This window comes from Sus scrofa, chromosome 1 (assembly GCF_054392235.1).
Source record: "Sus scrofa isolate SSC_HxYL_T2T_F1_AM1 chromosome 1, Sscrofa_HxYL_maternal_Yorkshire_Landrace_v2.0, whole genome shotgun sequence".
NCBI lineage: Eukaryota > Metazoa > Chordata > Mammalia > Artiodactyla > Suidae > Sus > Sus scrofa.
In genome coordinates this window covers 113,622,183-113,637,351 of record NC_139383.1, presented here as the reverse complement: position 1 = coordinate 113,637,351, position 15,169 = coordinate 113,622,183, and the positions used below count along the sequence as shown (strand labels likewise).

At 38.1% G+C, this 15,169-nt stretch overlaps 1 protein-coding gene across 2 annotated transcripts in view; it reads right to left on the bottom strand.

Moving 5' to 3' along the window:
• The window catches only part of RAB27B (RAB27B, member RAS oncogene family), a 177,196-nt gene that overhangs the window by 109,535 nt on the left and 52,492 nt on the right, over positions 1-15,169 (bottom strand). The window contains exon 3 of one of the 2 annotated variants that reach the window (XM_085016832.1): positions 3,298-3,376. The exons of the other annotated variant lie outside the window; for it this stretch is intronic. Within the exon in view, the coding sequence (XP_084872958.1) occupies positions 3,298-3,365 (68 nt within the window). The 5' untranslated portion in view covers positions 3,366-3,376. The remainder of the gene's footprint in view (positions 1-3,297; positions 3,377-15,169) is intronic. 2 annotated transcript variants of the gene reach the window in all.

Below are 15,169 nucleotides of genomic sequence, written 5' to 3'. Positions count from 1 at the left end.
ACAATGATTACTGTGTATACATACATACATATACATAAATATATACATATAAAAATATATATCTCCACAGGGTCCATGATTAACATGTTAAAGCTGAAAGCAAAATATTTACTAATTCAGCTACCACATTTGAAATGCTTTTTAGAAATGGATATCAGAGTTGCAAAATCACAGTAGGGGAGGTGATAAAACACATTCTTCCATATCTGAAAGAACTGTGATAATGATAATCATCAGCTTTGTGTGTTCCCAAAAGCGTTTAAAATATCATCATAAGAATCTTATCATTGTTATCCTAAGAAATCCATAATGACCCTGTCATTGTATCAACTGCACATTTAGTTCTGGTTTTCATACAGGATTCTGATAAGGTCTATTTATCTCATCAGTGGAAGCAAGGTAAGGACTGCAAGTTATATTTCCAGTTTAAAAAACATGTTGCCCTAGCTATTCTTGACTGATTTGTTACTATGGTTTTCTGAAGTTCCAGAAAAGTCAACATCTCTACTACTCAGAAAATTGAGAATGAACAGTCTGTTCCTTTAAAGGGTTACTGAAATTTTAATAACAATTTTAAAAATCACCGTAGAGGTTTTCTTGGAATTTACATGACAATCAATGACAAAAATATATCAGAATAGCCTTAAAGTGTATCTTAGTGTTTAATACAAGAAAAGAAACAGAAAGAGAAAAGGGTAAGAAGAAACATTCCCTAGAGTATTCATTTAGATTTTGGTTTGTTTTTGGCCATGCCTGTGGCATGTGGAAATTCCCAGGCCAGGCACTGAACCCATACCACAGCAGTGATAATGCCAGATCCTTAACCACTACCCTAGGAGGGAACTCTCCCCTAAAGTATTTAAAACACTAAATTGTTGCAAAAAGTATCTTCTTACATCTCCTAGCATGGAGGGCAAAGAAAGGCTATACATTGTTGCTTGAGAGTCTGTACACTTAGACAAAATTCCTGTTTGCATTGTAAAGCAAATGGATGAAGAAAATTAAAACGCTATTGAAGTTTTATTTATTTATTTTTTTGGATTCAGCTTGTACCAGGACTGAAAAATCTCAATTTATGTTCATGACAGTAGAGATTTTAAAACCGCCTACATTCTTACTAATACACTATTGGAAGATTTTTTTAAAAAATGACGAGAAACATGGAGAGATGGTGACCATCTGCTAGCTAAGGAGAGAGGCCTCAGAAGAAACAATTCCTGCTGACACCTTTAAATGGACTTCTAGCCTCCAGCACTGTTAGAAAATAAATTTCTGTTACTTAAGCCACCCATCTGTGTTTGGTTCTTACGGCGGCCTGAGCAAATTCATAGAGTAGGACTGAGATGGGACTCAATAGTGTGCATTTCTCACAAATTCCTAGTGATGCTGATACTGATGGCCTGAAGAACCTTGAGGGCCACTGACCTAGTCCTCCTAGCAGATGGAATGGCTTCCCAGTTCTGGACCCTTCTACTTTGCTGTGTATACACCTCCCTGGGTGTGCTGAAGTTGATGTGGATTATATTTTCATAACATGAAGCCTCACTCTTGGGATTCTGTCTATGTTGTGCCCCACTAAGCAGTCCTGGTTGATGGGACCAGCTCCTCTCAAGTCTCAGGGCCTGGAATTCTTAATGAGATAATAGAAAAAAAAAAAAAAAAAAAAAAGTTCTGTCACAGGGGTTACCTTGTATGTTTCCAAAGTTATACTTTTGATTTCAATACTCTGTAGTATGGAGTGTAACTGTAGTGTGTGAGAAATACATTGTCAACAAGATCTTTGGGTGAATTTTATCTTACTCAATGGTGAGGATCAATGCTACAAAATTTTAGAGGAGAAAGAAAGAACTTCTGTCTAAAATAACCTGGGATGGTACCTCATTGTAGTTTTGCTTTGCATTTCTTTAATAATTATTGCTGTTGAGCATCTTTTCATGTGCCTATTGGCCATCTGTATTTCTCCTTTGGAGAAGTATCTATTTAAGATTTCTGCCCTTTTTTGGGGGGGAGGATTGGGTTGTTTGCTTTTTTCTTGCTTATTTATATGAATTTTTTGTATCTTTTGGAAATTAAGCCCTTGTTGGTCACATTGTTTGCAAAGATTTTCTCCCATTCTGTAAGCTGTCTTTTTGTTTTATTTACAGTTTCTTTTACTGTGTAAAAGCTTGTAAGTTTGATTATGTCTTATTTGTTTATTTTTGTTTTTATTTCTACTGCTTTGGGAGGCTGACCTAAGAAACACTGATACAGTTTATGTCAGAGAAATCAAAACTATGATGAGGTACCACCTCACACCAGTCAGAGTGGCCAATCATCAAAATGTCCACAAATAGCAAATACTAGAGGGGGCATAGATAAAAGGAAGCCCTCCAACACTGTTGGTGGGACTGTAACTTGGTGCAGCTACTATGGAAATTAGCATGGAGGTTCCTCAGAAAACTAAAAATAGAATTACCATATGATCCAGCAACCCCACTCCTGGGTATATATCTGAACAAAACTAGAATTCAAAAAGGTACATGCACCCCTATGTTCATAGTGGCACTATTAACAATAGCCAAGACATGAAAGCAACCTAAACTGTCCATTGACAGAGGAACTGATAAAGAAGATATGGTACATATATACAATGGAATACTACTCAGCCATAAAAAGGAACAAAATAATGCCATTTGCTATAATATGAATGTAATTAGAGGTTATCATACTAAGTGAAGTAAGTCAGAGAAAGACAAATACCACATGATAACACACATTATATGTGGAATCTAGAATATGACACAAGTGAACCTATCTATGAAACAGAAACAGATTCACAGACATAGAGAATAGACTTGCAGTTGCCAAGGGAGAGGAGGTTGGAGGAGGGATGGAATGGGAGGTTGGGGTTAGCATATATAAGCTATTATATATAGAATGGATAAACAACGAGGTCCTACTGTAGAGCACAGGGAACTATACTCAATGTCCTATGATAAACCATAATGGAAAAGAATATTTTTAAAAAGAAAGTATATATGTGTGTGTGTGAAACTGAATCACTTTGCCATGTAGCAGAAATTAACACAACATTGGGTCACCTTGCTATACAGTAGAAATTGACAGAACACTGTAAATCAACTATAATGGAAAAAATAAAAAAATCATAGAAAAACACAACATTGTGAATCACCTATACTTTAATAAAAATTTTAAAGAAATAAAATAAAATACCCTAGGATGACTTCAAGGGAGCCATCTAATCCTTGAAGGGTGAAAAGAGTTTACATCTACAGAAAGTAATGAGAAAGAACTTACAGGTTAGTAGAAAGCCAAGGTGAACAAAGCAGAGAGGTAAGAAAGCACAAGTGGTATCCAGGGACCATACACAGATCATCTGTATTGGATGAAGAATGCAGAGGAGAGAAACAAGGTCTGAACACAGGATTAAACCAGAATAGGATAGCCTTGAATGTAGGATAATGATCATTTATGGCTAATAGCTTCTATATATTGAACATTTACTAAAAGCTATACTATAAACTCCAGAAAGACAGAGTCTTTTATCTCTAGCACATTGCAAAGCAAGTACTCAATAAAAATAGGCTGAATGAAGGAATGTAAAGCTCTATGTTACTTAGTTGGTTTACATCAATGATGTACTCAGGTGTTTCATATCCTTTTATAGGTTCATAGAAGTTAATTAATTTGTCCAAATGTTGCAGGCAGTTGCTTTCATCCATGCCATGCTCTCTGAGTTTAGGAGTTACATTCTGGAGTCCCCATTGTGGCGCAGCAGAAACAAATCCTACTAGGAACCATGAGGTTATGGGTTCGATCCCTGGCCTCGCTCAGTGGGTTAAGGATCTGGCGTTGCTGTGAGCTGTGGCATAAGTCGCAGACACGGCATGGATCCCGCGTTGCTGTGGCTTTGGTGGAGGCTGGCAGAGTCAGCTCTGATTAGACTCCTAGCCTGGGAACCTCCATGTGTCACAGGTGTGGCCCTAAAAAGACAAAAGATAAAAAAAAAAGAAGAAAAAAAGAGAAAAAAAAACACGGTTACTTTCAGATGCTGTAGGAAATGGGAAAATACAGGAGGATTTTGAGCAGAGGAAACTGGTGGTCATGCTAAGTAGCCATTTTGGAGAAAAAAAAAATGATGACTCTGGATTAATTCTGTTCAGTGGGGGTGATGGCAGAATGCTCAAATGCAAATTCTAGAAGTACCCAGAGAAAGGAATAGCAATTATGGCATTTGTGAGGTATTCAGAGAAAGAGCATATGGCTTGCTGGCCAGAGGTAACCTGCCAGGCCCTCCAACATTAGGCAGAAGATTTCTGAGAGAAACCCTGCACATAAATTTATAATTCTGAAAAGTTGTAAATTGTTATAGCCAATTGGCAGGGGAGGAGGCTTCTTCATTTGTACACTGACTCCTGTAGTTAGTTATCCTCATCTTGTTATTTATGTTTTTACCAGAACAGTAAGTGAAAATGAGAACTAGGCTGAGAGAGAGAAAATGGCACTCATTATATCCAAAAAAATACTTAAAAACCAAATAGTCAATTCCTAATCAAATTTGTGAGGAACCTTGGTTTTGATTATATCATAAAGGAAATAAGGAAATAAAGTTTGCAATTTAAATCTATTTTTAAGGAGGTAAAATGGAAAATTAAGACGAATAGCAAACAAACTAAAGTTAATATCTACTGTTAAATATATCACCCTAAAGAACTACAGTCAAGAACACAGATAATACACTTCTTGAGCACACAAACTAAATACCTAAGCAAAAGGTATGTTATCTCCATGCTGCTTACTAAATTTCTCCTAAATTCTTCCAGTTTTTATTGGAGAACTTTCCACCAAATTTAAGGGCAAGTAGAACACAGAACATGCAGGCATGCTGGGCTGCAGAAATACTGCCCTTGTTTTCAATTCTGTAAAAATGTTTTGACATCAATGTATTTTAGTAACATTTTCCCATTCACCACCTGCCCCATCTCTATCCTCAACTGATCTGTAAGTCTGGCAGTTCTATCTTTTCTTTTCTTTTCCTTTATTCCTTTCTTTCTTTCTTTCTTTTTTTTTTTTAAGCATACGGAAGTTCCCAGGCTGGGGGTCAAATTGGAGTTGCAGATGCTGGCCTATGCCACAGCAACAGCAACACCAGATCCATGCTGCATCTGCGAACTACACTGCAGCTTGCAGCAATATGGGATCCTTAACCCACTGAGTGAGACCAGGAATCAAACCATTATCCTCATGGATACTCGTCAGGTTCTTAACCTACTGAGCCACAATGGGAACTCCCTAGCAGTTCTGTGTTTTAAATGGTCTCTCTATTCTCCTTTCCCACCATTCACTATTTATCCTTTTCAACTACTTTAACAGGCCAGAGCTGTTATTCTTCAAAGAATATTCTTCAAAGCTGTAATGATCATTTGACCTTATAAAAGTTATTGTAAATTTAAGAACTTATCTCACTTATCCCAAAATATGCATGAATAAAGAGTGTTTCTAAGCACCCTATTTTTATATATGATTATGTTATTGTGATCAGATTCATTCATTCCCCAAATATTCCTCCTGTGACTGATTTGGAGCCAGAGCTATTCTAGGCACTGTGGACACAAAGATGAAAAGACTCCAAAGATTTTCACATTCCAAGAGACAAGCCCATAAACTGGCAATTGTAGAACAATGCTGAAGGGGCCCACCAAGAAATCTGCACAGGCCACTATGGCAACACCTTCTAGAATCCATCCTCCAGGAAGATAAGGAAGTCATTTTTGTTCACTGCTAGATTTTCAATTGCCTCCAAAAGAGTGATGACACCTCTCTTCCAGGTTGTCCTTGCTGTGAGTCACTCAGCCACAAAAGGTGGAGGTTTTAGGAAACCAAGGAATAGAGAACAGACACTTGAGCTTACCTGGTCCTTGCTGCCCACAAAGAGCAGGGCACAGCATTACTCATGTACAACTGGCTGCTCCTGTTCTCTGAAGGTGAGGAGCCTGATTTTATGAATGACTGAGGCCTCAGAGATGAATCAATTTACTTGATTTTGGGGTGGGATACAAAGGAGTGTGAGGAGTAGTAAGTGCAAGACTCTGCCTGCAGTCAGGCCTTGCCTGTCTAAGAAAGAAACCATTCCTAGGCGGGGTGGTGCTCTAGCTCATAGCTGAGATTACAGGCAACTTTCTTTTCTCTTTGGAAACATGGATGTGTCAGTTTCCTCTGTTTTCTAAAAACAGTGAAGTCAAGGAAATTCAATTTGCAAACAAACGGGATTTATACCAAGGGATATGAAAATACTACATGTTCTGCTCTTTATGTCACATATGACCTATTTTCTCATTAAGCAGCACATAAATCTTGGAGTAACATGCTTAAAAGCTATGATCATAGTTACCCCATATCTTTTTCATGAGCAATCATTTGTGGAAATGCCAAAGGGTCTTAGCATTTTCCTATGGTTGCCTTGGAGCATCCCTGTGCTTCTCAGAATCTGGCATGCTGCAAGACCCCTAAATGCACAATATGTATATGATAGTGACTGATGGCACCAAGGCTTATCTCATAGGGGTGTTGGGGGCATTGGGGAGAAAATTGGGGAAGGCTAGAAATTGGCTAGGTCACAAAGAGGGGGGTAATATTCAGGCATTAAATAAGAGGACACGGTATGAACAAAAGATGTGAGTGAAGGCAGCCTGGTTGACATGGGGGACATTACGAGTAGTTCTATCAGAGGGTGGTAGGAGATGATGATGAAATAGACAAGGGTTAGATTTCAAGGAATTATTATATTCAATTCACTAGAACAATTATTCTAGGGTCAGACTCCATGTGGTCCACATAAATTAGGGTCATCCTAAAGGCTAGGATACAAAACTTGGCTATTGAAAAAGATGGGAACAGTTTCTGAATGCTGAAAGGACCACATTATTGCCTAGGGCACCAGGTTTGGGGTGGGGGGAGGGAACAAATTCCTCTATACTTTTTTCTTGACAATTTGATGTCAAGAGGACAAAAATGAGGCCAAGAAATTCAGCCTGTTCTCTGGAAGTATAATATCAGGATGGAATATTGTCAATTTGGCATCAGTTCCAGACTCAAGAAAAAGGTCTAAAGGGCAACTGCTACATTCCATCATTTAGCTAATAGAAGCTTGAGGATATGCCAGACATCATTTCAGGGCTTTATACCATTTCAAAGATGTTTCATGTTGACACTGTGATCAGGGCATCCTCTAGGTGGGGAGCCATGCAAAAGAAGAAGGGCAGACACCCCCCCCCCAAGTTGAGCCAGGGTGAAAAGCTGAATGCCCACTTCAGGACCAGGCCCTCTGTAGCAGCAGTGGAAAGGACAGAAGCCAAGTTCCTCCCAGGATGCAAGAGAAGTGACTGACAGCCCCCAAAGCACATACGGCCCTTTTGTATTCATTGATTCAACCTCTGAGCAGATATTTGTTATGCACATAGTGTTTCTTAGGCACAGATCTAGGCTCTGGGGATGTGACAGTGAGCTAAACACAGGGAGTCTTTGATGGAGTGAGGGGAGACTGACAATATGCAAGTAAACACAAAATTGTCAGAGGCAAGTAAATTCTTTGAAAAAATAATAAAGCAGGATTCAGTGATAAAGAATAGCAAGAAGAAAATGCTATTTTAGGATCTTAAACAATTACTAACCAATGTTTCTTCATTGTAAAATGGAGATGAAAATGTAAATGAATAGTTTTAACTTCTCTAAGTTGTAAAGAAATGAATGCATCAGAGTTATGAAAGGCTTTGCCATCTCTCTGGAATATAGCAAGTAGTGATTAATCAGTAACTTAATTATACTGAGGGTGAGACCAGCAGAGGAGTTAAGTTCTCTTAGGACTTAGAAGTCTGTGAAAATTCCTACATTTAATTTTGGTTCCATGTCTTAAAATCCACAAAGTCTTAGTTAAGTAACCCAACTCGCCTCTCTGGGTCTCTTGTTTCCTTGTCTGTAAAATTAAATAATAATGGTACTTTCCTTCTGGAGATGTTAGAAGGATTCATGAAATGATACATTAAAAAGTGCTTAGCTCTGAGCTGGTCACATAGAATAGATGTTCAACATAAGTTATCTACTAATACAGTAACCTCTTCAGGAAAATTTTCCAAGCATGAAACTCAGCCTTCCAAGGTCATAATTATTTCTAAATGATAATCTATTATTTTTTTTTCTAATAACATTCAGTTTTTTTAGGGTGGGGGAGTAGAGTGTTGGTTGAGAGTATAACTGGCAGAGATAATTTATGGGTGTTTTAGCTATTCATTCATACCCAGTTTCTTTAAAGACGTCTCTGGCTACCATTTGAAGGTAATGATATGTTAGGGAAAAAATAGAAAGTAGATTTCCTAATATTCATAAGTTAAATTAATTTATACTTTCTGACAGTGCCTGGAAGAGTTAAGTGCTTAGAAGATAAGGTCAATTTGACCTGAGTAGCCTGATGGAAAGGAATAATAAATAGTAGCCACAGTGACAGAGAAGAGGCCATGATACTGAGCTGCACTTGTACAGAATGGAACTGGAGCCACCACCATGGCAACGCCCCCTTCCCTTTCCACTGTAAAGCTTCCACGGGTTGTTTCCCTTGGGGAGAATAAGGCCAAAGTCCTCTCTACCTTGGTGTAGTCACCTTCTATGCCTCTTCAGACAGCTTCCAAAGCAGCATGCCATGGGCGCTGAGTTTTTGTTTAGAAAGTGTACCCAGGAACATCCTTAAAGAAAATGAACATCACTACATTGAATCATGGCCTTAGGAATAGGAAAATATTGATCCCTCTAACTGTTTGCATGAATCATAAAAACATCCATTTTCTTGTGTGTTTTAGAAAATTAAATTTCAAAGCCAGTGACTGCTCAATTCAATTAAATTCAGGACAAAAAATGAGATGATCTTTGCTAAATGAACCAAAAATGATTGGTGAAGAAAAAGGACATACAAGCATGAAAACTGGCCTACCCACTTTTTTAAAATCTGAAAATATACTGGATTTGAAATTGCATATAAATAATCAAGTATAACAGAAGCATAAAAGGCAAAGAATTGCCAAAGCAATCCCGAGGAACAAAAACCAAGCAGGAGGCATAACTCTTCCAGACTTCAAGCAATATTACAAAGCCACAGTCATCAAGACAGTGTGGTACTGGTACCAAAACATACGTACAGACCAATGGAAAAGAATAGAGAACCCAGAAATAAACCCAGACACCTACAGTCAATTAATCTTCGACAAAGTAGGCAAGAATATAAAATGAGAACATAGTCTTTTCAGCAAGTGATGCTGGGAAAACTGGACAACTGCATGTAAATCAATGAAATTGGAACACACCCTCACACCATGAACAAAAATAAACTCAAATTGGCTTAAAGACTCAAACATAAGATAAAACACCATCAAACTCTTAGAAGAGAACATAAGCAACACATTCTCTGACATTCACCTTACAAATGTTTTCTTAGGTCAGTCTCCCAAGGCAACAGAAATAAAAGCAAAAATAAACCAATGGGACTTAATCAAACTGATAAGCTTTTGCACAGCAAAGGAAACCATAAAAAAAGACAAAGTACAGAATGGGAGAAAACAGTTTCAAATGATGCAACTGATAAGGGCTTAACCTCTAAAATCAATAGCAAAAAAACCCCAACAACCCAATTGAAAAATGGGCAAGAGGCCTGAATAGACATTTCTCTAAAGAAGATATACAAATGGCTAACAAGCACATGAAAAAATGCTGAACAACACTGATTATTAGGGAAATGCAAATCAAAACTACTATGAGGTACCATCTCATGTCTGTCAGAATGGCCATCATTAACAAGTCCAACAAATGCTGGAGAGGGTGTGGAGAAAGGGAACTCTCCTACAGTGTTGGTGGTAATGTAAATTGGTACAACCACTATGGAAAACAGTATGGAAGTACCTTAGAAATCTATACACAGAATTACCATATGACCCAGCAATCCCACTCTTAGGCATATATCCAGACAAAACTTTTCTTAAAAGAGATACATGCACCCCTATGTTCACTGCAGCACTCTTCTCAATAGCCAAGACATGGAAATGACCTAAATGTCCATCAACAGATGAATGGATTAAGAAGATGTGGTATATATACACAACGGAATACTACTCAGCCATAAAAAGAACAAAATAATGCCATTAGCAGCAACATGGATGGAACTAGAGACTCTCATACTAAGTGAACTAAGTCAGAAAGAGAAAGCCAAATACCATATATATCATGTATATCTGGAACCTAATATATGGCATAAGTGAAACTTTCCACAGAAAAGAAAAGCATGGACTTGGAGAATAGACTTGTGGTTGCCAAGGGGGTGGGAGAGGTGGGGAGAGGAAGTGGGATGGACTGGGATTCTGGGGTTAATAGATGCAAACTATTGCATTTGGAGTGGATAAGCAGTAAGATCCTGCTTATAGTACAGAAAATTGTATCTAGTCACTTGTGATGGAATGTGATGGAGGATAATACACATGTATTATGTAGTATGTGTGGCTGGGTCACTTTGCTGTACAGTAGAAAATTGACAGAACACTGTAACTGACTATAATGGAAAAAATAAAAATCATTAAAAAATCAAGTACTAAATATATGAAACAAACATGGAATTAAGTTGTGGAAGAAATTTGTATTTTTTTTTTTGTCTTTTTGCCATTTCTTGGGCCGCTCCCGCGGCATATGGAGGTTCCCAGGGTAGGGGTCTAATTGGAGCTGTAGGTGCCAGCCTATGCCAGAGCCACAGCAACGCGGGGTCCGAGCTGCGTCTACGACCTACAACACAGCTCATGGCAACGCCGGATCGTTAACCCACTGAGCAAGGGCAGGGATCGAACCTGCAACCTCATGGTTTCTACTCGGGTTTGTTAACCACTGCGCCACGACGGGAACTCCAAAAACTTGTATTATTTTTCCAGAAAGCAAAGGTAAGTCATATGAAGCAATGAGCAAACAAATGAAAGAATGAAAGAAGTAAGAATCAAATGTAATAAATAATACGAGATGGGACAACATCCAGCCTGATGATTATGCATAGTCTATCCTTAATAAAAGCTTGTTAAATGAGTGATTGCTACGAAGTATGGCTCACTAAATATGCAACAAATTGAGTGTAATATATAATACTTTAAGTATTACTTTGCAGTAATTAATAAAGGAGAACTAGGTTTAAAGATTTTAACTGTCCTAATTCCACGTGACTAGTTTAATATAAACCCTCTCGTATTCTCACACTCTATGTCTATTTGAAGTTTGGATGTATACAACTTTTAAAATGAAAGGTCTCACATTTTGATTCAAATTGCTGCATGGAAATGTGAGAACAATCAATAAGGATAAGCCTAAAGGCCAATGCAGAATTAAGGATAAGCCACCAAAACATTCCCTTTTCTCTTGCAAAGGAAGGAGAGCCCTAATTCCCAGGCTTCATTTGCACATGCTGTTATTCACAGATGAATAAAGCGTGCCACTTTGTTAGTCACCCCCTGGGTCCACAGCACGTAAGCACAGAGAGGAAATGGTCCAAGAACCATTGGCACCCAACCCATGATACATTATGTTACTAAATATCTGGCATGGCAATTGGCTAAACCTCATCAGCCAGCTGCCAAATGTCATTTAACAAAGCAGTCCCCATCCAGGACCTCTATGTGACTATACTGATAATATTATCACTGGAGGTGAAGAGACACATTCTCTCAAGAAACTCATCATTAGAAATAAACATGGCAGCTCATCAAAAAACAAAAGCAACATGAAGAAATCGAAAACGAGCTTTGAAATAAACCAGTGTGTTGGTGTAGGTTTGCATGTGTGTTAATGAATGCACGCAAAGGGGAAAGTCTATTCCATCAAGTAATATGGATGATACATTTTTCTCTTCATCAACTAAATTAGTGACTAGACTTGCCCAAAATCACAAATAAAAGAAATATTTATTCTTGCCAGCAGTCTACAGATCACAGTGCCCAAGGCTGCTTGGGTTTTAGTCCATCCTTCTAACTATTTTTAGGGAAACTGAGTGAAGTTTTGTCTTCTGCCTGGCTTCTTTACAAGTTGAAATATCCTTTGTCACTTGCCAAGCATGAATCAAATGTGATGCTTTAAAGATTCCTTTAATGAACTTTTGTCTTCCTATTTTGCATGTTGTTTTGGGGCAGTCTTACCCTCTACACACACACACACACACACACACACCTTAACTATAACCGTCACCCTCTTTCTACTTTTAACCCAGATCTCTCACTTCACACATGAATCCAGATTCCTATGTCTCCTTCAACTTCTGAATTGGTTTCATTAAAAATTAATGTTGATATTTATCCACATAACTCTCTTTTCAGTGCCCTCTTGGCCCGCCTGACTGTCACTGCTTTCACCCAGACTCAGCATTTTTTGGATGGTGACAACATCCACACGGAGGTCTTCCTCAGCCAGTCTCACTACAGACTAATCCTTCCTCCACTCTAACGTTGTAGTGAACTTCTAAAATACACTCTGGTCATGCCTAGCCACTGCTGAAGATTCTTCAGTTTAACAAGAAAGGGAGAGAACCTAAATGAGGAAAACTCTAATGTCTTTGCTCCCAAAATTAATATATAAATTTAATTCAATTCTAATTAGAGCACGAGTAAGATTTTTTAAATTAGATCAAATGATGCTAACATTTATATGGAATAATAAGAACAAGAGAACACTTTGAAATAGGAAGGAATAAGTCTTGACCTTTCTACAGATAGTAGAAAGTACCATACGGCTGCTATTAAAACATATAATATTGGTATGGAAACACAGATCAATGAAACCAAATTGAGAATCTAGAAACAGATCCTGGAATATAGAAGAATTTAGTATATGATAAAGCTTGTATTTCAAAGCAGTGGAGGAAATGGTAGTTTACTTAATAGTCAGCTATGTAATTAGAAGGAAAAGAAATTGCACCCCTGACATACATTATATACAAAAATAAATGCCACATGAATTAATGATTTAATTGTACTTAATAAAACCACAAAATAGTGACAGAATATCTCAGTACATGTGCAATGTAGGAGAAAGACCACCTTAACCATAACCAGAAACCCCAATGTTAGAAATGAAAAATAGGAGTTCCCGTTGTGGCTCAGTGGTTAACAAATCCAACTAGGAACCATGAGGTTGCAGGTACGATCCCTGGCCTCGCTCAGTGGGTTAAGGATGGGGCATTGCCATGAGCTGTGGTGTAGGTCGCAGACGTGGCTTGGATCCCAAGTTGCTGTGGCTCTGGTGCAGGCCGGCAGCTACAGCTCTGATTAGACCCCTGGCCTGGGAACCTCCATATGCTGCTGGTGTGGCCCTAGAAAAGGCAAAAAAAAAAAAAAAAAAAGGAAGAAAGAAAGAAATGAAAACATATCATATAAAAGTTAAGCCTTTTGTATGGCAAAATATACTATTATTAAAACACACTAGAGAAACAACAGATTTTGAATAAATGTTACTATTGCAGAGCATAGACAGAGAACTCTCATAAGTTAACAAGAAAATAAAAACAAAGTTGAGCAAAGAATACAAATCTATTCCTTAAAGATCAAATCCCAATGGTGAAGAAATATAGGAAAAAGTGCTCTAATGTAATAATGAGATGGCATCTGAAACACAATGGACCATCCAATACAAAAAGGAACTATATCATCCAGTGCTGAGAAAATTGTGTAATAAAAGGTATTCTAGGAGTTCCCATCGTGGCTCAGGGGAAATGAATCTGACTAGCATCCATGAGGACTCAGGTTCAATCCCTGGACTCGCTCAGTGGGTTAAGGATCTAGAGTTGCGGGGAGCTATGGTGTAGGTTGCAGATGCAGCTGGGATTCCTCATTGCTGTGTTTGTGGTGTAGACTGGCAGTTACAGCACAGATTTGAACCTCCATGTGCCTAAAAAGACAAAAAAAAAAAAAAAAAAGGTGTCCTATACTGCTGGCTAAAATGTGTTTTGTTATAGCCTCCAGAGAATAGAATCTGGCAATTAATTAAAATCAAACACTTCCCCTAGAAATATAAACACCAGTTGGTAAGAATATATATGCTATGTGTACATATAAACTGAAGACAAATAAAAACCATATCAGTAGATGAACAGGTGAATTATTAAGTAAAAATGGAAACTATGATACATTCACATTTTGTGAAGCCTTGAAAATATAAGTTAATTTGGAATTGTTTCAAAGAGGCATTCAATGAGATAACTAAGATGCAGTATTTCGAATATGAGTAAATTCTTATTAAACAATGATAACTCCATCGATTCCTGTGTAGTTTTACATATTGGTATATGATTGATTATATGAACTGTGAGAAAGCATGAAGATTAGATTAGATTGTTAATGTTGATTATCCCAAGTGGGTACTTTGGTGATGAGAACAGAGGTGACAAGAAGCAAAGGTGAAATCAAATATAGAAAGGTTTTAGTATATATGAAAACATAGGTATATACTTTGAGTGTAGGAAAGAGAATTTAAAGTTCTCAATGACTCTTTGTTGGATTCAGCCCATCATTTTTTTTTCTTTCTTTTTTTTTTTTTTTTGTCTTTTGTCTTTTTGTCTGTTGTTGTTGTTGTTGTTGTTGTTGCTATTTCTTGGGCCGCTCCCGCGGCATATGGGGGTTCCCAGGCTAAGGGCTGAATCGGAGCTGTAGCCACCGGCCTACGCCAGAGCCACAGCAACGCGGGATCCGAGCCGCGTCTGCAACCTACACCACAGCTCGTGGCAACGCCGGATCGTTAACCCACTGAGCAAGGGCAGGGACCGAACCCGCAACCTCATGGTTCCTAGTCGGATTCGTTAACCACTGCGCCACGACGGGAACTCCCATTTTTTTTTTCTAATTAAAGATTGCTTGCCATTCAAGGCTCTTCCTATATGACCAGTGCCTATTATTCCAGCATTGCAGCTCTACATGCTTTATCCATAGGGAATATTTTCCCATTCCTCTAACATGCTTCATTCTCTTACCCTTTCTTTTCTTTGGATTTGCTGTTATAAAGACTTCTTCAACCAGCTGAGTTTCTACTCATTCTCAATGTGACCTCAAGTTTCACCTTCTCCAGGGTAGACATCCAGTCCCTATACACGTTTCTTATCTTTACTCTGCAATGG